At 43.0% G+C, this 23,533-nt stretch overlaps 1 protein-coding gene and 1 non-coding gene across 3 annotated transcripts in view; both read right to left on the bottom strand.

Annotated features, from left to right (window-relative positions):
- Positions 1-23,533, bottom strand: part of Cdon (cell adhesion associated, oncogene regulated) — an 88,791-nt gene that overhangs the window by 17,292 nt on the left and 47,966 nt on the right. For both annotated transcript variants that reach the window (XM_029543243.1, XM_029543242.1), the window contains exons 9-18: positions 22,184-22,473; positions 21,173-21,347; positions 18,031-18,162; positions 14,519-14,722; positions 13,412-13,593; positions 12,849-12,954; positions 7,928-8,050; positions 5,907-6,128; positions 3,618-3,898; positions 593-672 (exon numbers count right to left, since the gene is read on the bottom strand). In XM_029543243.1, the coding sequence (XP_029399103.1) occupies positions 593-672; positions 3,618-3,898; positions 5,907-6,128; positions 7,928-8,050; positions 12,849-12,954; positions 13,412-13,593; positions 14,519-14,722; positions 18,031-18,162; positions 21,173-21,347; positions 22,184-22,473 (1,795 nt within the window). The remainder of the gene's footprint in view (positions 1-592; positions 673-3,617; positions 3,899-5,906; positions 6,129-7,927; positions 8,051-12,848; positions 12,955-13,411; positions 13,594-14,518; positions 14,723-18,030; positions 18,163-21,172; positions 21,348-22,183; positions 22,474-23,533) is intronic.
- LOC115064884 lies at positions 16,564-16,722 on the bottom strand. Its single transcript, XR_003844708.1, has one exon. It is a non-coding gene; the product is annotated as a U1 spliceosomal RNA (small nuclear RNA).

The raw sequence follows: 23,533 nt of genomic DNA, 5'->3' as shown, positions 1-23,533 counted from the left end.
GAAGGAAAGAAAGAAAGAAAGAAAGAAAGAAAGAAAGAAAGAAAGAAAGAAAGAAAGAAAGAAAGAAAGAAAGAAAGAAAGAAGTGCATAATCTAGTAGGAAAATTTCAGCACTAATATGGGAAAAACTCTGGTATAGATAAGAGATGGTTTTGTTCTGTTTTGTTTTGTTTTGCTTACTGTTTGCACATGATCAACTGCATTTATCCTCATCCCAACACAGTCATGAAAATAAGAAAAGGGAAAAGATAAAAACTGTATATAGAGAACCCTGCCCTTCAACAATGCTGTATGAAGAAACAAAGCTTCTGAGATTGTCACTTCTGAGATTGTCACTACTGAGATTGTCACTTCTGAGAATGTCACTTCTGAGATTGTCACTACTGAGATTGTCACTTCTGAGATTGTCACTACATGTCAGAAGAAACCAAGGCATGGAAAAGCAACACGTACAGAGCAGGAAAGAACAACATTAACAGTCTTACACGGAGGGTGGTGGAGCTCTATGTCAGAGGGTAAGTTTAGGAAAACGTCCAGGAAGCAGCACAGAATGCATGGGTCACGGCACTGTGGCTGGGCACACACGAACATACCTATTGTTGTTCCGGCAATTCCGACAATTAATGCATTCCAGTGGGTCCATCTGAGGGACGGCTGTGTATACTCCTCCACTCTGGTCAGGACAAGATTTGAAAAGAAAGAAAAGAAGAAGCTGAAGAAGCCAGAGACCATGTGCCAAATAATCACAGACGCATATCAATAACAAGTGAGTCCATGGTATGTTGTCACACCCTGCCTGAGCAATGTAATGTATACCACTTATTCACAAGTGAGCCCCACACAATGTTCCACTATACCCCTAAAGCTGAACTGCTACATTCTTCCAGGTGCCTCTGTGTTGGAAAAAGGCAACTAAATGGAGGGAGGTTAGTCACTTCCTTTTAGTATTTCAAATTTATGCCTTAAAACATATTATACATCGTAAGCGCCCACTTATGTTTTCTTTTCTAACAGTCATGGAAAAAGCTTATGTGATGCCCGTTAGAGAGACAGGGTGTAAAGTTTGTTTGAATGATGTCACAAAATCAACCCATCTTCGTTTTCCTGTAATTATTTCGATTGGGTCTGTTCACTTGACTGCACTGTTTTAAAACGTCATGTCTTTCCAGATGGAGTAGACTCTCAGCCAGCAATGACTTAGAGGGAATATTAATATTCCGATGTTGCTTTTGGCGGAGAATGCTCAGCAATTAAAGAAAATGCCCAGATTAACACATACCTCATTGTAAAATGTTCACTTGACATACAGAATGGCAAACAGGAAGTTACAGACTGACTGGCCTTAGATTCAGGGCTCTGCTTTCTGAAGAGAAACAGCAGAGTTGAATTTGAAGTGGGGGTGGGGGTGGCATTATCACAGTGCACCCAAAACCTCAAGCAGGCTTTCAGGGTTAGAAAAGGTTCAGGCTATTGCTTTTGCTAGAACACTTTCCATTTCATTTATCTTGTAACAAAAGCCAGAACCTAAGCAAACCAAGACTAGAAACGTCTTTTCGTAACCCTGATCCACCTAACAACAGGAATGATTAGAAAAACAGAAAGACTATCCCTAGACTACATTCAGTACATGCAGACAAACTCGAGCCGTTCAGAAAAATGCTGTCATTTATGAGAATTGCTGAATTTGTTAAAGTTAAATCAGTGATTTTCATGATGACTAGTGAGATTTTAATTTCTTTATTTTTTCCCTTTGAGAAAAGTAAGAGAATGGAAAGTTTTGAAACACAGCCGACAACTTCTAAACCTGTCACCTGATGGGGAAGCTATCATCTAAGGGCAAGTCAGTTCGTGTGGGCAGCATCTCCTTAGGGTCCCCCCCCCCCCTTCTAGAAACAGCACACGCTGTTCCAAGTTGAATGTTCTCTCCATCAGCTTCCTTGACTGAGGCTAGGTGTGCACTAGGAACGGGGACAAAGCCATTTAGGAAGTCTGAACATAAGTCATGAGTTGCTCCATAAAATAATGAAATTATTATCTTTTGGTAATGATACACTTTGTAGAATGTACAAAAATCCAAAAGTCACACAAAGCCATTGGTTTTTTTTTCAGCTTTATGATACAAATGTTCCTTAAAGTTTTGTTTTGTAAATCTAATATTTCAATATCTTTACTAAATTAAAGATGAAAAGAAAAAAAAAAACAAAAACAAACAACCCTTAACTTTTCCAGGTTGTAGCAAATGTCTTTGTAATCAGAGTAACAGTAAAAACTAAACCAATGATTAACTTGATCCACTGAACAAATTATTTGATTAAAAGGTAATATGGATGCCCAGGCAGAGAATATAATAAATCAATTTTCCTGGTGCATGAGCCCTATACACCGCACTATTTAAACTACGCCAGTCACTCTAGTCCCTTCACAAAAAACAGTGTTAATATATATGTCTCAGAAATAAGGAAGTTTCCAGGGCTTGCAACAGAGCTCTCGTGGCTGAAGAATGCTAATATTCTAAATGTAAAAAGCTTATAAGTTATAGGGTTTAAAAATATACTGAACAAAACCAACAGACTCACGATGGGTCAGGGGTCATAAGCTGGCAGCCGCAGAGATTTTTGGCATGGTCTTCATAGGCTGAGGGTGACTCAGCGGTAGAACACTTGCCTACTACAAGAGAATCCCCAGGTCCCATCTCCAGCGCGGAAGAAAAGAGAATCTGAGAGCTATCCTAGCATCTGGTGATTTCCCCCTACATTTACAAGTGTTTTGAAAGATCAAAAAGCTTAGCAGCACCAGGGCCTGCACTGTGCATGACAACAGCAGGTAACAATCTGGAACTTCTTCTTCAATGGGGAGCAGCAGCTACCCCGTCCTTCCTCAGGAGCATCTCGGTGTGCTGCAGTCCACTCCTCCATTTCCCAGGCCTAACAGTATTGAGTTCTCAGACTCGGCTCCGAGTAATTCAAATATGAACCATCTGGCCTGGTCTTTGCTCAGCCATAGTCCCATTTTGTCTCAAAAATAAAGAGGAGCTAGAGAAAGTACCCAAGGAACTGAAGGGGGCTGCAACCCTGTAGGTGAAACAACAATACGAACTAACCAGTACCCCCTGAGCTTGTGTCTCTAGCTGCATATGTAGCGGAAGATGGCCTAATCGGCCATCACTGGGAAGAGAGGCCCCTTGGTCTTGCAAACTTTATATGACCCAACACAAGGGAAGGCCTGGGCCAAGTAGTGGGAGTGGGTGGGTAGGGGAGCAGGGGCAGGGGGGTATAGGGAACTTTCGGGATAGCATTTGAAATGTAAATAAAGAAAATAATAATAATAATAATAATAATAATAAATAATAAAAAATAACTCTCAGTGTGTTCTTGCCGGCATTCCACTTTGTGGTAAATAATTTAAAGCTAGAAAAAGCTGGCAGTAGTCAGGTATTATTGATGACAGAAAACCGATAAAGACTACTCTGGATCGGGAGTTGCTAGAGACACATAGCATGCCTACACACATGACTTAGCGGTGTCTACAGTAGTGAAAGTAGTTAGGCCTGCTCACTAGTCCTTGTACCCTGCCACACTGGGACCCAGACAAGCAATCGTTTATATTGAAATCTCTTACATTCACTAGATGGTGAGGATGCTCAAACTCCATACACGGCCTGGTCAGGGAGCTTGTGTGTGCAGAATAAAGGCCTCCATTTATGTTTCCACTCAGGGTCCCGTTGACACCAGTAGGGCCCTTGTGGTGCAGGTGAGAGCAGCCATTGCTGAGGCTTCCTTTGCTGAGGAAGCCTCCGTGAACACTCCCATTGATCCGGGCTGCTCCTGAGAGAGTGGCATACTCTACTATCTGCCCATTAACCTCTGACCCCTGGTAGAGATAGCCTGGAGGATCATATTCTGTTAAAAAGAACAAACAAATCCAGAAGGAGAAGCGAGGTCAGACACTGAAGGAAAAACCTTCCCGCTGAAAACTTTTATTCATGAACTCACTAAGAAACTACAAGCAAGGCTAAAACATAACACGCCAAACTGTTCTCACAAAGCTTTGGGTAGCATTGCTGCTGCTGCTGCTTCTTTACGGTGAGGAGTAGCTTGGAATGCTGAGTTAACTCAGACTCTACTAACAGAAGGAAGCTTACCAGGGAGGAACCACTCCCAAGGGAACAGACTGTGCAGGGGCGAATTCTCCAAGCAAGGAGTGCTTAGCTTAGACTCCTACACACTTCAAGAGCTCAAAACAACTGTCAGAGTCATGAGGAAAAAGAGCCAACATTTGAGCTGGAGAGATGGCTCAGCAGCTAAGAGCACTGCTGCTCTTCCAGAGGCCCTGAGTTCAATTCCCAGCAACCACATGGTGGCTCACAACCGTCTGTAATGGGATCTGATGCCCTCTTCTGTCATGCAGGCATACATGCAAATAGAATACTCATATACATAAATAAGTAAGTAAATAAATAAATCTTTTTAAAAACCTAACCTTTTAAACAGTAGGAAGCAGTGCTTTTAGGTGAAAACAGCATGACGCGTGTCCATTTGCTGGCTCTTCAGTAGCATCTCCTGTCATCTTGCATGCCAAGGGTGTGAGGTACCCAAGGCGGAAAAGGCAGCTCTAGTCCGTATGTTCTAAGCTCCTGAGCAAATTCTCATTTCCAGAGGCATATTTGCCAGATACATTTAGGAGAAGCCAAGCCAACCCTAAGAATCCTAGCCTCAAAACTATACTGATCTGCGTCCTGGTTCTTGCTAAGTCCTCTCCAACTTCCTCCTTGGCCTGCTCTCTCCCCACAGGTTCATATCCTCCTGTGCTACCTAATCTGTGCTCCGTCAGAGAAGGCCCTCGGTTGATCGCCATTGTTTAGCAATGTCTGACAAGCAGGAAACAATGAGATTCTTCTGGTGCCATAAATGACCGAATAAACACTCTCATGAGAACATTTTATTTTGTAAAAATATTATCATCACTGAGGAAAATTACTTCTTATCAGATCGATCTTGCTCAGATAACTAGAACAATGCTTTATTATTCAACACAAACAATTTAATGTAACACAAGAGAATCATTTAGAACAAGGCACAAACTTTGCAGCCTGACATCCCCAATCCAGTAACACCTCTTTTGGAAGGTGCTGTCCAATCAAAATGGATGGTTTTATTTTTCATGAGGTACTAACTTAAAAGGGGACAAGTGGACAGTGGTCCCTAGAAATACTTGTCACTATTGGTTTCCTCTTGCTTTTCTTTTATTTCCTTATTCTTGGGGCAAACAGGAGAATCTTCTCATCAAAGTCTGATATCCCTACTTGATTAGGTTATAGTGTTTCAAATGGCTAGGGATAGGACAGGAAGGCTGTTGGTACTGAAACAGTACCATCGTTACCTTTACTTGATATATTTGGGAGATAGTATGCAACCTCAGAGTTGTTTGGGTCCAGCAGTTGCAGAGGCAGGACCATGTTATCTCCGCTCACAACACACAGTGACAGTAACTTAGAAAAGTCTTCACTACCTTCCTTTCCATCAAGCCATTTCTGTTTCCTGTTGACTAGACTTGCACCAGCCTGAAGACATTCCTACCATGGATTCCAGAGCTGATGATCAAGGACTGAGCCTCTTTGGTGGTCCAACAAAGCTGGGCTTTCCCAGGACCGACACAGCTATTTACTTGGAGACCTGCTTAGCTTTGGCTTTGGTGTTTATTTCTATTGGGCAATTTAATTTGATGCTCCACAGGCTTTGGCTGGCAGCATGAATGGTTCTAAAGTCACCTCCCCTGAGTGGCGAGCATCTAACAGCTTTCATTCCATGGCACAAATACACAAGAGTGTTAGGAATCAATATTTATTCTGACAATATTTTTTCTACCCATCTTTAGAAAAATACAAGGAAATACTTATAAGTGACTCACTCTGTATGGCGCTCTGTTGGCGACTCTTCCACAGACACAGCGCAATGAAAACCATAAGAATGAGGACCATAACCCCAAGCACACAGCCAACGATGAGGTACAACATATCGCTGCTCCTGGCAGGGCTGGTTGCAGGCCCCACATTCCCTGCGTTTCCTGAAGAACTGGGAGGAGTACTCAACTCTTTCACGGGATACTCGGAAGCTCCAGGGACACGTTTCACTGCATGGAATATTTTTTTTAAAAATTAAGTTAGAGTGGATACAGAGCTTACGAAATAGACTCTCTGAAGGAGGTCTGGCTAGGAATGCAAGCCAGTCTGTTTAGACTCCTTACAGAGACAATCTGACCACCAATGAGTCACTGAGAAGGATCCAAATGTGAAATTCTGATCTGCCAAAGTTTTGGTCTACAAATTTTTGAGAAATTCTAAGAGCCAAGAAACATACAAATTGGTTTGACCTAAACAGCTGTATGATGATCTGCTGAACTGTACTCGCAGAGACTCCCAGGGTTGAAATAAAATACTTCAACTTACAGACAGAAAAATCAAAAACAAACAAACAGACAAACAAAATACCGAACACAAATAAAAACCCTTATTCTATGTGATATATTTTCCTCTCAGTACGACTTAGAATTATTGTCTTATTCTTCCACCATGTAAAAAAGGAATTCTCAACATTAAACAATTAGTTTTGAACTACCATAGTATCTATATGTAGGTGATTCTGTAGGAGGACCAGCAGTCTTAATTAATATGGACCCCTGAGATCTTTCAAACACTGGACCACCAAACCGACAGCATATACCAGCTGATATGAGGCTCCCAACACACATACAGTAGAGGACTTCCAGGTCTGTGCTCATTCAGAGATGAAGCACCTAACCCTAAAGAGACTGGAGGCCTCAGGGAGTTTAGAGGTCAGATGGGGAGGAGTGGGGAACGGAATATGGAGTGTAAAAACTGAATTACAAATTAAATTAAATTTTAAAAAACCCCACGTGTCCTGTAAGCATCCCCAGTAAACCCACAGTCCTCCTAGAGACTTCATGGGCGCTCTGGGCAACTGTGATCGCAAATGCTATTCCACAAGTGTGATCCAAATCCCATTCTCCCGTCTGTGAGTCCCATGTTCTTAATGCTCTAAATGTCACAGTCAAGTCCCGCTGTCGTAAGCAGACTGTGGTGGCTGACAGCCCATCCTCAGGAGGCAGGATCCCTCTGTATTCAACTGCTCCAACACTTTCCCCCGCCCCCGCCCCACGAACCACACAGCAGAGATCCAGCTAAAGGCTGTAACAGAGTCCTGTGTTTGTTTGGCTGTCTCCAAACCCAGGTGGGAATGTAACCATCATGTTAACAGCATCAGGAAGTAGAACTGGTGATTAGGTCATAAGGGCTTTATCCCCACTGACAGATCAATGCCAACATTACAAGAGTTGTTATCAAAGACCAAGTCTGGCCCCTGACTGGCCTTTTGGGCTTTCTGGCTTGCCAGCTGATCACTCCCTCTTGCATGCACTCCTATCATGGTGTCTTCACAGAGCTGAACTGACACTAGCTAACATCATGCCCTTGACATAGAGAGCTGAGAGCTAGCTAATCCCCTTTTCCTTATAAAGTTCCCAGCCTCAGACTTGAATTATCAGAACTGTAACACATGTGTGGTAATTCTCCTTAATTTTCTATAGTTCTATTAATATTGCAATTTTCATAGAAAGTAGTTAGCAAGTATTTCTACTTGCTTCTTGGAGAACAGAAAAAAAAAAAAAAAAAAAAGACATGACTTACATACAGTCACATGGGAAGTAATGGGCACCACTAATGTTCCCGGAGACACGTTTTTAGATAAATGCTCTAGCCGACACCATGCACTTCTATAAGGTACGTGCATATGTAAGTTCATGCATCTAGGAATTCATCCAAAGCAGAACTCTCCACACGGAAAGACGTGATCTAGAGTTTGGAATCCCAGTAACTGGCCAGGGGGAGACACCAGCCTCCACAACTCTCCTACCTTTAGTCTCGCAGATCATCACATTGCTGAACTCACTCTCCCCTCCTTCATTAAAGCACTGCATCTTAATGTCATAGGAGGTCTCTGGCTGCAGGTGACCAATGGTGTGCCACTGCTTTGAACCTAGAGAAGAGAGACGAGAGACTAGCTGTAGATATCACACAGCCTGGATGACATCAATTTGGGATTTTTCAGAATGAGATTTATAGAATCCCTTACCATTTCATACAGCTTGTGAAATAAAAAAAAAAAAATGTACTCCACGTTACTGCATCATGGATGAATAGCATTTCTACTAAGTGGCATGTAAAGGAGGTGAAGACATAAACTCAATTAAACGGTATCTGTGAATTGGTAGCAATGCTGGTTTTATTAAAAATTAGTGGCATAGAGGGAAAACATCTCAAAGCCTCATTTCATCCAGCAAGTCCAGTCACTATGCCCATCGGCTAAAAAGCCATGGTACAAGTGACAGCAAGCAGTGCGTGGCCCTGAGGAGGCAAGCAGCTGCAGGAAAGGCTTTCACAGAACTCTCCATTGCCATTGACACATCCCAGGCTGACAAACACCTTAATAAAGGGCTGAGCACCCCACAGAAGGCAAACTGCAGCGGGAACCCTCAGCTGCTGCTCCTGAGGCCACATTTCTTCTGAGTCGGGGTCTCAGAACCACACAAGTGTCTCCACTATTAGGATTCTGTTATCTGTGGCATGCAGCCAAGGTTTCATTTAGAAACACTCCCAAACCGAGCACTCCAGTGTAAATCACCCTCCGTTTTCACTTTCATGGATCTGTGACAAAGTTTCATAAACAGGGACACTTTTGCCAGATTTAATTAACTCTTCAAGTATTCTTAATCCCTTTTAGAAAAATGACTCTTCAGACTGTCTCCAGTGTTTCCTAGAAATCCAAGCATGCCACCAACCGATTTAAGAATTAATTAAAGGGAAAGAAAAAACAAAAAACCACACCACATGCATAAGTCAAATCTGCTTGGCTGTCAGGACCAGTATCACGGGCTCCTTTCTAATTCAACACAGACAAAAACATTTCAGCCCCTTTCCAAGTCACTAGCACAGAAAACCCTCGTTCACAAAGACTCCCACCTTACAGGAGAGAAAATCCGACTGTCTAAGATTGAGTGTCTCTGAGGAGCTGTAGGAGTGGGTTCTAGACTCTGAGTATATACTCATACATACATGCTTGTGTGTGTGTGTGTGTGTGTGTGTGTGTGTGTACATGTGTGTGTGTGTGTGTGTGTGTGTGTGTGTACTTGTAAAGAGACCTCCCCTGTCCCAACTTGTTTTTGGTTTTGTTTTGGTAAGTTGGTTGGTTGGTAAGTTGGTTGGCTGGTTGGTTGGTTGGTTGGTTTTTCTTTCATTAAAGAACTAGTTGAAGCTAGAATGGGCCTATTTCTAAAATGCAAAACCATCCCATAGGACTACTTCTTAACTCTATCTTTTGGGCTTTCCTGGTGCTACAGTCCATCCACAAACATCTCCATTAGACCCAAAGAACTAGTAAGATTTCAGAGAACCAGTAACAGGGGGGTTAAGCTTCTGACTGGTTTTAAGGAGAAAACAGTTACAATCTACACCTTGTTAGATTTATATTTCACTGTTGTGTCCAATCTTTCCAACAGCAAACACTATAGGCTGGTAAAGAGAAGGAATGTTTATATCTGATGAGTGTGGCAGCTATGTGCACTGTTGGGTCTAAGCCCCATCAGTGAGTGTATACCCTCTGCGGAGCTTCCCCGTTAGAACTGCAGAGCAGAGGGAGCTTTATACACTGATGTCTCTGGAACTCCACTTAACAAGATAGAAATACTCCACAGAAAAACACTGTCAGGCTGAGAACATTTGTAGTTATCTAAATGTGGCAAAGAATTAGAAGATCAGACAGCATACGAAATATAAGTGTTCTTATTGTACTCCTTATAATGGACTCATTAAAAGGGGGGGTTCTAAATTTTGGTCAACACACATATAAGTATCTAAATCTTTTAAGAAAATTTTAGGTACATATTTTAAAGAAGTATTTTGTTCCTGGTTTTGGAAGAATAAACCAATAGCTCCAACTGTCACAGAAAGAATTTCAAAATGAAAATAAGCAATAAGCAAATTACACAGCACGGCAGATCCCACTTAAACATCTAACTGCTCAGTGTGCCACATTTATAAACAGGCTTGCTGAGAACTGAGGGAGACTCCCATCCATGAGCACTGCTATACATGACGTGCTGGTAAATGCTCTTCTAGTCCCAGGCTCACACTCCTATCGCAGAGGTTTGGAAAAGTTCAGGTTTCTCTAAAGAGCATAGTTTAAAAACCGCTAATGCACAGGGATTCCTAGAAAGCACAGAAGGAAGGCGAGGGTAAGGGAGAGACACGGACAGCTGTTCATGTCACCTAACATCTGCTCTGTTCAGAACCATCTTATGCCAAATGTTTAACCAATGTCAAAAGTTTTAAAAATAAAAATCTGATATCCCCCTCTTCTAAATCACCTAAACTAAAACAAGGCCTGGGACAGAACAAAGCGCAGAAGTCACATTATCTCTCTGCTTTGTCGAACAGCTTCCGATTGACAGAGAATACACAAACTGAAGAGCCACACACTCCAAGTCCACCGCACTGAATGTTCACAAAGCAACCCCCCAGGGCACCGATGTCTAGACCACCAAGAGAACCTGCTGCACCCCACTGTCTCCAGCTGTACCCCACTGTCTCTGGCTGTACCCCACTGTCTCCGGCTGCACCCCACTGTCTCCGGCTGTACCCCACTGTCTCCGGCTGCACCCCACTGTCTCCGGCTGCACTCCACTGTCTCCAGCTGTACCCCCACTGTCTCCGGCTGCACCCCACTGTCTCCGGCTGTACCCCCACTGTCTCCGGCTGTACCCCCACTGTCTCCGGCTGTACCCCCACTGTCTCCGGCTGTACCCCACTGTCTCCGGCTGTAGCCAATGTCTCCGGCTGTACCCCACTGTCTCTGGCTGCTTCTCTGTTTCCTTCTCTCCCCCAGGATGGCTACCACCTTGACGGCTGAGAGCGCAGAACAAGTTTGCCACTGAAAGTTACAGAAAAAAGAGAAAGAACCATTCTTTCAGTCAAAAATGAGTCATGTGCAGCTACCCTGCTCAGACTGTAAAATTTTTATTATGTTACAAAAGTAACTCCATTGAATATGTACTAGAAGAAATCCTATGTGGGCTGGAAAGATCGTTCAACAGTGAGGAGAACTTGATTATTTCTTAGAGGACCTGGTTTGGTCCCAGTACCTACATGGCAGCTTACAACTAACTATCCACAACTTCAGTGCCAGGAGATCTGATGCCCTTCTCTGACCTTTGTAGGCACCAGGCATACATGTGATACACTTGTGGTCAAATACTCAAATATATAAAAAAATAAAATCCCCCAAAATGCTGTAATATTTGATATGAGATAGCATAATTAAATTGATTTTTAAAAACTATTTAATAGCGGGAAGTCATATGGTAAATCCTAGGCCTAGAGCAATTTTCTGACAAGATTTGCTACAATATGTATTTATACACATGTATAAATATGTATACACAGGGATGTATGTATGTACAGGATAGAACTCAGGGTCTGGCACATACAAAGCACATGATTATCCAACCAAGACATTTACTATCTCAAAAGGTCAGACTTCTGGACTAACAACAGAGCTTGGAAGAAGTTTTCCTCCAATACCAAGAATCCCAATCTAAAATAGTACCAAGAATGGAGCATCTGGCTTATATTCGAGGCTTCCAGACCCGAGGAACCTATTACCCTGTGAGAAAACCTAGACTTTTATATAAGAAAATTCTCCTCCTTATAACCATCACTTCCTCATAACCATCTGTCTGGACTGAAGCAGCTCCCCTCCCACACAGAAGTCTGCCAGTTTGAACCCAGCTCTCATGTTGCTTTCTATTTCCAACCCATCCTCAGACACTCTATTGCTTTACTGGCCTCCATTCACACTTCTGTCAATTCATCCAATACTGAATGCCTCACCACTGATGGGGCTGGGCATCCAGCAGAGGGAACAAAGATCCCACGTCTAAAGTAAGTTCACATTTAGTAAGAGAAATATGAAATTTCAAATACTTGTACTCATATAGCTAGACTTTGATTAAATACTGTGAAATAATAAGCACAAAGGGTTTAACTTGGGTTAGAACTTCGGGGAAGATCTGGTCTGAGAACAGGCACACAAAGTTCCAACAGAGGAGCGTGAGAATACCCACGCAAAGCATTAGGAAAGGGGAAAGGTGGGCAGCAGGAACTACCCTGCATGGAGGACCTGAGGCTGGGGTCCACATCCCCTGTGAAAAGGCATGTCTGCGGGCAGAGATGTGGGCCAGTAGGTCACAGAGGCTACCGGCAACATTCGAGACTGTACTGTAAATGCAGCCAAGGAGCAGTGTTGACACCCTTCATACCTGGGCTGCTGCTTGTCTCCTCTACAAAACACTCCAACTACTCAACATTTCTAAAGGCGGGTAGCATGCTTAATATGTGATCATCCTAGTATAGCAGTCTACAAACTGAGCAAGACTTTTTTTTTTTTAAATTTAGTAAAAAGTTGTAATGGATTTATACATTCAGATCACTGGTCATTAAAAAAGTAAAAAAACAAAGTCAAAATCTTTTTCAGATGAACTACTGACAAATTATCTTCTCCCATACTTTTATTATAACTATTTCTGCAACAAAATCAGGGCACTGTTGTGGGAGAGAGGAGACTGGGAAATTTGGGTTACATGGGGACAAACCTAACAGCATATACCAGCTCATTTCTAACTCAGTCTTTTTTTTTTTTTTTTGGTTTTTCTAACTCAGTCTTAGCCTGTGAAGATGGGTTTGTGATGTCTAGCCCCTCCTCATCTTACCAAGAGACTCACCTTCCACAACGTCTCTCTTGTAATCGCTGTCATTGTCACTGTCTGTTGGCCGGTAATAGATATAGAATCCTTGAATGGGAGTGTTATTGTTACTTGATGGAATATACTAGAAAACAGAAGCAAAGACTTGTCAGAGGCAAAAATAAAAGTAATGTCCTAATTTTTCTACCTGTATGACACTGTTTTTCTTGCTTTGTTTTGCAGTATATGTAGTGACCATTTTTTTAAACCTGATTCAGAGATATTCAAAGGTATATGAGCAATGAGCTTACTACAAAACTAAATAAAAATAAAATGGTATACACTTCATTAGCTTCAAAAATAAATGTACGCTGGTTCAAAGAGAATAAAGCATAAAATGTTACTTAAGTTAACACCACTTAGACGAGAGCAGAAGAAACAGTGATGCCATTTTAACCCTGTCTCTTAGAATATGTGCTGCAGACAAACCTCAGTGCTTGTCCATTTCTCTGCAATAAATGTACAACAGCTCCAAGCATCACACCATAAGAACACTACACTGCTGACATGAAATCTCACCAAGAAGATGTTCGCTCACATACCGTCCATTTCAGCATGATCTGAGTGTCGCTAACAGCCTCCGTGTATGCGATGTGAGGTCCAGTTATTGGGCGATTGGAAAAACGATTTGGGAAGCCGGCCACCTGGTAAGGACGGGATGCTGAGCTCCGAAAACTCTCACCGTAATGGTTGATAGCAATGACCCTAAATTTGTATATTGAACCTTGGGGGGGGGGGGCAAAACCAAAACACATGTAACTTAAAAAAATTGTAACAAGGCTATGATGCATCTAAAGAATAAAGTAAAATCTTAAACCAAGTTTCCTTATCACCCAAATACAATTGCTGGAAACCTTTCAGTTCAGAAAATGTTATTTGGTTCCACCCATATCTAAAACTGCTGCCTTCCTTCTCCCAGCTAAGTTAGACACAGACATCTATAACACTTGTGCATATTCAAGATTAGAAAAGCAAAAATGGCCATGAGCCCAAACAAAAAGTGTAAGTTTACTTATATGTTTTCCTCTCTTACAAATAATATATTTTTTTAAAGATTTATTTATTTATTATATGTAAGTACACTGTAGCTGTCTTCAGACACTCCAAAAGAGGGCGCCAGATCTTGTTACAGATGGTTGTGAGCCACCATGTGGTTGCTGGGATTTGAACTCAGGACATTTGGAAGAACAGTCGGGTGCTCTTACCTGCTGAGCCATCTCACCAGCCCACAAATAATATTTTTAATAGACTTAGAAACTGGGATTGGAGAAGCAATTTAAAATCTAGAAATGAAGACTGGTTAAGGGGTGGAAATGTAGGTCAGTGGTAGAGCGCATGCTTAGCATGGACAGGCCTTGGCTTCGATTTCCACCAGTGAAATAACACCAACAAAAATAGTTAAGCAAAGTATGATACACTTACAAAGTTAGACATAAGATGAGGGATATAAAATTTTATTTATGACAAGATGCCAGGGTATATAAAGACACTGAGGGAAAAAAGGCTGGAAAGAAATATAACAAAATATAAAAAGTGTGCATGAATGTGTAAAGTTGATAAAACTTACTCTCTTCATATTTTATCTTCAAAATAAGAAATTGTTATCATAACAAATAACAACAAGAACAACAACAACAAAGCATTATTACCTGGCTCTAAACTACGAACTTCCACAGAGAGTTTGGAAGGAGGAATGTCTTCAGCCGCTACCAGCCAATCACTAGTTCTCATCCGTTTATATTCCACCTTGAAGGCGGTGATGGGAGAGCCACCATTTGCTCGGGGAATCCAGGTGACATAGACTGAGGTCTCCGATGCCATAGAGATAGTAGGTCGATCTGGTGCCTCTGGGACTGAAAATTGGAACACTCATTTTTCTGTCACCACGATGTCACACACAGAAATAACCTAGAATGCTCTGAGGGGTAATCCCCAGACCTGGTGTTAAAAGGCCCCTCATCAGTCTTTTGTCATCACTAATAATATTACAGCCTGTCTCCCTGTCCTCTGAAAAGCTAATGGGAAATAAAATGTACAAGAAAGGAAACACAAGAAACTGGAAGGAGGAAAGAAAAAGTCAAATGATTACAGATATAATTAGCTCACAAAGAAGGAAAGTTAGTGAATGTGATGGCTTATGCTTTTCTATTTTAGATTTATGGCTAAAGCAGTGTACAAGTAATTATTTGATTTTGGCTATGGCATATAAACAATTCTCAAATGTTTTCTTATTAGAAACGTTTTCCAAATTACATAAACCAAGCCAACAACCTACTGATTATTACACTGTTACTATTACATTCCTTTAACAGGCGCCCCAAGGTCTCAGGAATTGCTGACTTGAAACCAAGTCTGTCAGTGCATGCATGGATACAGTATGTCAAAATCAATACTAATAAGATAACAAGGGAGGGAGAAGATGTGAGGAAGACAGAAACAGTGCCACAGAAAGATGATGACACAGAGAAAAGTAAGTCAGAGGGTCATGTCCAAGAGCTTGCAGGGAGCACTGCCAAGCATGGTGCTGTCCTACATGACAGGTTAGGACTAGACCCTGTGGCAGGTGGAACCATTGGGAGTGAGGTCATCTGCATTTAAATCAGGGGCCTAACTTCCCTCCTGAACCAGCAGTCTAGTGGTTGTTACTGGTTTCCTTCCTGAGTCTCACAAGGATGGCCTACACAATAGTTACACACGCCCCAGTAAACTGCCACCCTGCCTCCCCATCAGCTGCCTGGGAATCCTGTGGAATCTGGTTCTCAGCAGGTCGGTAGTAGGTCTATTGGTATGCAGCCAGTGGAGCTTTGAAACGGACATGGAAAGGCAGCCTGGGCCACAGTGCCACAGTATTGGTGAAGACTCTAAGGAAAGAGGCCTATTTTTATCCATGTTCCCCAAGGATGGATTGCTTCATCTCAGCATCTCTTTAATCCTCCCCTCTAAGGCAGAAGAAGGAAATCACACTGAACATGGTTCTTGTACACAGAAAACCAGGGGGTTTTACCAGACAAATGGCTTAAGGGATAAACAGTAGAAAGCATTAGCAGGCAACAGTAGATGATACTTACTATATTGTTTTCCACTAGAAAGCAATGGAAACAGAACAGGCAGAAAAGTTAATGCAGATCTTTACAGGAAATCAAAGGACTTTCTCAGGGTGACTGCAAGGCGCACACTCACCAAATGCCACAGGTCAAACAGGAAGAAAAACATGTCTACAGAGACCAACACATAACGTCTCTGCAACAATAGCAGCTGCACCGAAAAATAACGTGAGCTCCACCAGCAGCTCGGCCACTGTCTACACACTGAAACCTGGGAGCCTGTCTGCTTATCTGGAAAGCAGACATGATCTCCTCCTCGTGAGGATGTTATACCAGCAAGCAAATAATTTTATACGTATATTTCAGCCCAGAGAATTCCAAACTCATAATCTTCACCCACATCCATAATCTTCACTTACAATCTTTTACCATCCATGCCTCTTGTAAATGCTTCCTTGCTGCTCGCACCCAAGCTTCTTTCCTCTCATTCAACGCAGATCCTATTACCCTAACCTCGGCTGTCCCCTCCCTCCTCCTCCATACACTGAAGTCATCTTCACATTTTCTAGGTATATCTTTTGCATTTCTTCCTAAGAGAAGAAAACTCTTAAAGAAAGAAACTCTTTTAGAGTTTTTTGTTTGTTTGTTTGGAGGGGGTAACGTGAATGCAATCCCCCACTAGTACAAATTGTACAGTCAAGTTTCCAGCATTTGGGGAAATCATAGGGGTCAACAGATCCCAAGTGTAATCAAGGAACCTTGCCCTGGGAAAACCATGACCTGGGGTATCTCCCTTGCTGGGTTAGTACTAGGGCTCTACACAGCTTTCAGGAAAAGATTACATTTTTAAAAAGTCTTACTTACTTACTTACTTACTTACTTTATTTATTTGTTTGTTGTGACATAAGTAGAGACATGTCACACAGCACACATGTGGAGGTGCACTCGTATGGAGGTCAGAGGACAGTCTGTAAGAGCCTTTCCCCTTCATTCACCATGTGTGTCCTTGGGCTGTTAGGCAATAAGTGTCCTCACAGAAGTATCACAGAAGACATGGACACCTGCCTGCGCCTTATACTGTCATCATCCCCACCAGCAATGAGCCACAGCAAACCAGATCTAATCTCTACCCTGAGTGCCTGGCACCATCTGTCCATCTGCTACATGAGGTATCATTCTTGTCTTCTGAGGCTTAACTCAAGCGCCAAGCAGTTGTGTAAAACCATTATACACCCTCCTTGTACCTGGGGGGGGGGGTGTGAGTTGGGCATCTCTCCATCAACTCCAGAATACTGGGAGTGTAAGCATGGGCAGAATGGACAAGCTGGCTGTCATGGTGTGCCTGTGCCTATGATCCACTGTGTTGCTATGGGCTTAGCAGTCAGCTCACTGGTGTGTGTTCAGATGTCTGTATCACCCACTATACTGTAAATCCTTGAGATCAAGGATTACTTCATTCCTGCTGTGCTGGCAGCTAGTGACTCCCACATGTTGGGTTAAGTAAACAGTAGAGTATTCGCCTTTGAGGGGCGGACTTTACTCTCATAGTACTGGTATTCACATAGCAGTGTGTTTAAGAAACTGACAAGCAGCTCTGAAGACAGGCTCCTCAGGTAAGGAAGGTTCACGACACTGAAGCAGGAAGCTCAGAGTACTAGGATCTGTTTTGTTTGATATTAGTTCATGGTAAACTATAATAACAGGAGGGAAGCATGGAAACTTGTAGATCATAGTAGCAAATGTTAAATGTTCTCGACATGTCCCGTGTTAGCATAATTACAAAAAGTGGCTTGAAGGCAGGACATGTAGCTTAGCGGTACAGCACTTACCTAGCACACACATGGCCCTGGGTTTAATCCCCAACATTACACACACCTAGACATACACAGAGACACACACATACACAACCAAATATACACACAAACAGACACACACATACAGACACACCAACATACACACTTACATGTACCCAAATACTCGCATGCATATACACCACATATACACACACATAATAAACAGCTATGCAGGATAGAATACAACCTTCATAACTAATGTCCCTATCCCCCAAGTGAAACAGGACAGTGACATTTATAAACAAACAAGATGAAGATTATTACCTCCACTATGCCTAGAGGAATCCGTAAGCACAACTCCAAAATTGCTGTTGGAAGCCTCTGCAGTAACAGGCCGCTTAGGGATGCCCACAGGTGGAAAGGAGGCCTGGGTGTTTTTTGATGATGCCATTTTTTCTGTAAAGTATTTTAAAAGAAGCAATAAGCTTATATGTGCAAAATAAAAACAAAAATTACTATGAAACATAAGTAGCCATGAAGATACATGTGTCTGTATCTAAATACAGCATCTCCCTTATACTAAGCTGGTGTCAGGAACTAGGACCAACGCTTCGTCTTTCTCTAGTACTGTTAAGAGAACTCTTAAATGTGTCTTTGTGGTACCACTTTAATTGGCACACGTGATGGTTGGATTTGATGTAAGCTTGCCACAAGTTAGAATCAGCTGAGAATGGAGCATCCTGTGAAAAGGTGGAAGGCCCACCCTGAGGCTGCTGGCAGTGCAGGTTTGTTCAGTCAGCTTCCCTGTTGCTGCTGAGTGGATTCATCCCGCGACTGCTGTTCATTCCAGTGTTGCCAGTGTCTGCCACTGACTGAGGACCAGCAGCTCTCCAGAAATCTTCCAGGTTGTCTATGTCCTTGTCTATGTCCATGTCCATGTCTGTCTATGTCTCTGTCTTTATGTCCTTATCTCTGTCTATGTCTGTCTCTGTCTCTATGTCCTTGTCTATGTCCGTCTACTATGTCCATGTCTGTCTATGTCTGTCTCTGTCTCTATGGCCTTATCTCTGTCTATGTCTGTCTATGTCTGTCTCTGTCTCTATTTCCTTGTCTCTGTCTATGTCTGTGTCTGTGTCTGTGTCTGTGTCTGTCTGTGTCTGTGTCTGTGTGTGTCTGTGTCTGTGTCTGTGTGTGTTTGTGTCTGTCTATGTCTGTGTCTGTGTGTGTCTGTGTCTGTCTGTGTCTGTGTCTGTCTATGTCTGTGTCTGTGTGTGTCTGTGTCTGTGTGTGTCTATGTCTGTGTGTGTCTATGTCTGTGTCTGTCTATGTCTGTGTGTGTCTGTGTGTGTCTATGTCTGTGTCTGTGTCTGTCTATGGCCATGTCTATGTCTGTGTCTGTGTGTGTCTGTGTCTGTGTGTCTATGGCCATGTCTATGTCTGTGTCTGTGTGTGTCTATGTCTGTGTCTGTNTGGCCATGTCTATGTCTGTGTCTGTGTGTGTCTGTGTCTGTGTGTCTATGGCCATGTCTATGTCTGTGTCTGTGTGTGTCTATGTCTGTGTCTGTCTATGTCTGTGTCTGTGTGTGTCTATGTCTGTGTCTGTGTCTGTGTGTGTCTATGTCTGTGTCTGTGTCTGTCTATGTCTGTGTCTGTGTGTCTATGGCCATGTCTATGTCCGTGTCCGTGTCCGTGTCCATGTGTGTCTGTGTCTGTGTCTGTGTCTGTGTGTGTCTGTGTCCGTGTCTGTGTCTGTGTGTCTGGCCATGTCTATGTGCCTGCACTGGTTCTCTTCCTCTAGAGAACCTTGACTACTAAAACAACCAGAGCAGGAAGCCTGAATGAGGACCTGGGCAGAGGCTCTGATTAGCCCATTTTCCTTTTGTTGCACATATTTATTTCAAAATAATAATTATAATTAAGAAGTTTCTGTTAGGGCAGGTAAGATGGCTCAGTGGTTAAGAGCACTGACTCCTCTTCCAAAGGTCCTGAGTTCAATTCCCAGCAACCACATGGTGGCTCACAACCATCTATAATGTGATCTGATGCCCTCTTCTAGTGTGTCTGAAGACAACTACAGAGTACTCATATACATAAAATAAATAAGTCTAAAAAAAAAAGAAGAAGAAGTTGTTTCTGTTAAAGCTGTTCTACAGAAGATAACACACTAATTTAACAAGCAAAAACGAAACTGGTTCTTTGTTGTTTTCTAGTTTTTAAACTGAAACAGCTATTCAGTGGTTAAAGGTCAGAGTATGAATAAGTAAGACCTAGTAGTGAAAACTTGACTGACAATTCATTTAAAATGGGAAGTACTCATTTCTGATGGATAGTGAGTAGTGACGGACATTTCCCAAAGTCACCAAATGCACCCATGTCAGTCTCCAGAGGCCTTTTCTTTTCTAGCACTAGCTTTTTCAGGGTTCCCCTCTCCGCCCCTGAAGCACTTTCCTTTATGTGAGCCCCTCAGCATAGCCTCGTCTACCCGGACTCCCCTCTCCTGCTGCTCACCAGGAACACTTCTGTCAAGGAACTACTCATGGTATTCTGTTTTTCCCTACCCTACCCTCTTCCACTACTCCTGATTCCACGACTCCAGCCCAAATGTTCCATCTCTTCATAGCTCACGAGACATCACCATCAAAGACATGGCAAGTTCCACAGAATGTCGTGTCACCGAGGCACACTGTCTCTCTCTCTCTCTCTCTCTCTCTCTCTCTCTCTCTCTCTCTCTCTCACACACACACACACACACACACACACACACACACACACACAGAAGTCTTCCCAATTTGCTCCATCGCAGCGGCCCTTTGGTGTTCCTGGTATGCACACCTAGCACATCATTCTTCATGCCTTGGTGGACTCCAAGCGGTCTGCCAGGAACGACCCCCTCTCCCCCGTGATGTGTAGAGACCTTCGACTTCCCCTTCTTTAAGCATCTTGCTGCTGACCGATACTGAACATATCCCTGGTCACCTACTTACAGTAACTCCACCCCTGAAGTTATTTCTTTGTTGACACCGCCCCCTAACATACTTAGAACTTAGGCTCCTCCCACCTGGACCATGAGCTCCATGAGGATCAGCTTTTTCTATTGTCTACACTGCTCAGTGCACCATCAGTGTTGAAAAATCCCAGGACCAAACTGAATTTTGTCTACAGTTGTTACTTGACATTTAATCAGAGTGTATGCTCCACTGTTGCATCTCAACCTGACTGTCTCTCATTCCCCTGCCTCAGCCATCTGAATGCTACTCATCCTGCACTTCCAAAAATATGTATGGAATATTACCCTGGAATCAATAATAAAGCTACCTAAATGTAGCCCCCCCATAAGGTACTAGAGTATGCATAGATCATAGATATATAGCTTAGGAGTTCTACTATCCAATAGGAATCCTTACAAATTCTTACAAGTAAATTGGCATTAAGTAGCCAGTTCACTCTGACGGAAGATGACACTCACCTTTGCTGGTCCGGAAGGTAAGCATGGCAGGCTGTCCTTCACCAACAGCGCTTCTAGCCACCATCAAAACTTCATAGAGACTTGATGGTTCCAGCTCAGTTAGATGCAGCTCATTTTCACTCCCTGGGACACGAACTGTGTGCCAGCTGCCCGCTGTTCCACTACCATCGTCCAGCTGCTCAAGAGAAACCAGAATCATGAGAGACGGAGGGCAGAAAACATGTCTTCCCAATTACACAGAAAGTAGCATGTATCTAATTCTAGAGGGGCTTGCAGACGTGATCTGTTATCGTGAGCAAGAGGTACAACACCCTTCATCTTGTGAAATACATTAATCTCATTAAGATTGTAAGAGGAGCTTTTAAATTTTGCTTTAGTATAAGCCTGCAGAGGAAACATATATCACCCAAAGAATCAATACACAGAGGCCCAAGCATGACCAAATAAATAACCAAACCATTTAAGATTCTGGTACTAGTAAGAGGCCAGCCTACAACGCAACAGTCACAGATGATGTCAGAGGACCTTGCCCCAACAGGAATTATTTGATGAGTATTCTACAACCTTAGCAAACAGCAGAATTACAGTTTTCAAAGTAGCTTACAGAGTTTGATGCCCAGTAGGTTAAAACAAGAGGTTTGATAGAAAATGGTAAGTGATGGAGGCCAGAGACAGAGCTCAGGCACAATCACTAACCTAGCTTGAAACCTTGAGTTCCAGCACAGGGTGGGAAGGAGGGAAGAAGGGAGAGAGAGGAAGAGGGAGGGAGGAAGGAAAAATGTTATGGTTACTTTGGACTAGACTTTGACTTGGGAAAAAATTATTTATACTCCATCCTTACAGATATCCTGACATCCTAAGATCTGGTAATCCAGAATGACTAGTGAGGATAACTCTGACAAACTTACTCTGGAACACTCTCACTTACTACTCTACCACAAACAGAAAACATAATGAGCAAATGTCTCACGCGTACCCAGGGTTAAGGAATGAGAACAGAAAGCTGATTACCTTTCGGTACTTCACGAAATAGGCGTTGATGGGCATCCCGCCATCCCTCCCTGCCCGCCACACCAGGTTGTACGTGTCTGGCATGTGGGTCTGTGGGGGGCTCAGTATGCTAGGAGCATCGGGGACCGAGGCATTTTTCTCTGCTGGCAAGTCCACTCCACTGGAATGTACCTTCACTGGAAACAAGTTCAGCAGGCTGGACTCTGAACCGTCTCGTGGGTCTCGTTCATCATTCTGAGACGCTTCGGAAGGTGTGACCGACTCTGCCTTTGTGTTTGTCTCGAAAGGAACTGCATAGAGAGGGAGAGGAATAAGGGGAGACTGCTTAAAGAGGTTTACTTTTCCAGCATCTTCTACCCAGTTAGTATCAGCACCATACTGACATTAGGAGCAAAGGCGAATCTGAGAACTTAAAACGAGTAACGTTTCACTGATTTGCTCAGAGTGACCTCTGATGTCCACTGTCAATCTCTCTGCTCAATGGAAAGCAAAGGGGTTGTTTGGGGAACCAGTAGCATGCATGATGCTGAACAGACTTTTATTTTTACCCAGCTCTGCATCAATGCTGAAGTTTTGCAGTAACAATTTACTAACTCAATGTAAAAAGACTTGGCGAGTCTAACACAATGGACAGTGAGTGGAATGGAACATCACTGTGAACAAAGAGACTGGCGCCTGCTACCATGCATGACAACCTGGGTCCCATCTCTAGAACCCACAGAGCAGGCTAGAACCAACTCCTTCGAGTTGCCCTCTGACCTCCACATGTCCGCTCCTCCCCACATGCACAATAAATAAATGTGGTGATTTTTTTGTTTTTTGTTTGGTTTGGTTTAGTTTGGGTTTTCATGGTCAGCATTGCTCTCACACCCTCTGGGAAGCTAGTTTCCAAAGTTCCTTCCCAGAATTCCCACTCACACAGTCCCTCCAGCCCCTCATCTCAGCCTTAAGCCTCAGGAAGTCCTGGTTCATCGGCTTAAGCTTTGTCTTGGGCTTTGTCACCACACAGGCATGTGCCAGCTGGCCGTATGTAGAGATTGCCCAGACTGAGATGGCAATGAGGTAGCATTTCCACAAAAGTCCACAGAAGAATAAAGCCACTTTGGCTGCATCCATTGACTATAGCCAAGTTACAAATTACTAACTCCAAGCAAACGAGCACAAGAAAGAACAGCCCAGCTGCATGTAGCCAACGTAACAGAATAGAACGGAACAAAACAGCAAAGGGGATGTGTCACTAATCTTTCCGGCGGTCAGTACTCATCAGCAGGTATCCCACTCAGGATGGGATCGTACTTCCCGTATAACCTAGACAGGAATTCCTACTCTCCACAGCAGCATGCCTCTGGG

This window comes from Mus pahari, chromosome 10 (genome assembly GCF_900095145.1).
Source record: "Mus pahari chromosome 10, PAHARI_EIJ_v1.1, whole genome shotgun sequence".
Taxonomy (NCBI): Eukaryota; Metazoa; Chordata; class Mammalia; order Rodentia; family Muridae; genus Mus; species Mus pahari.
This window is presented reverse-complemented; position numbering and strand designations above follow the sequence as displayed.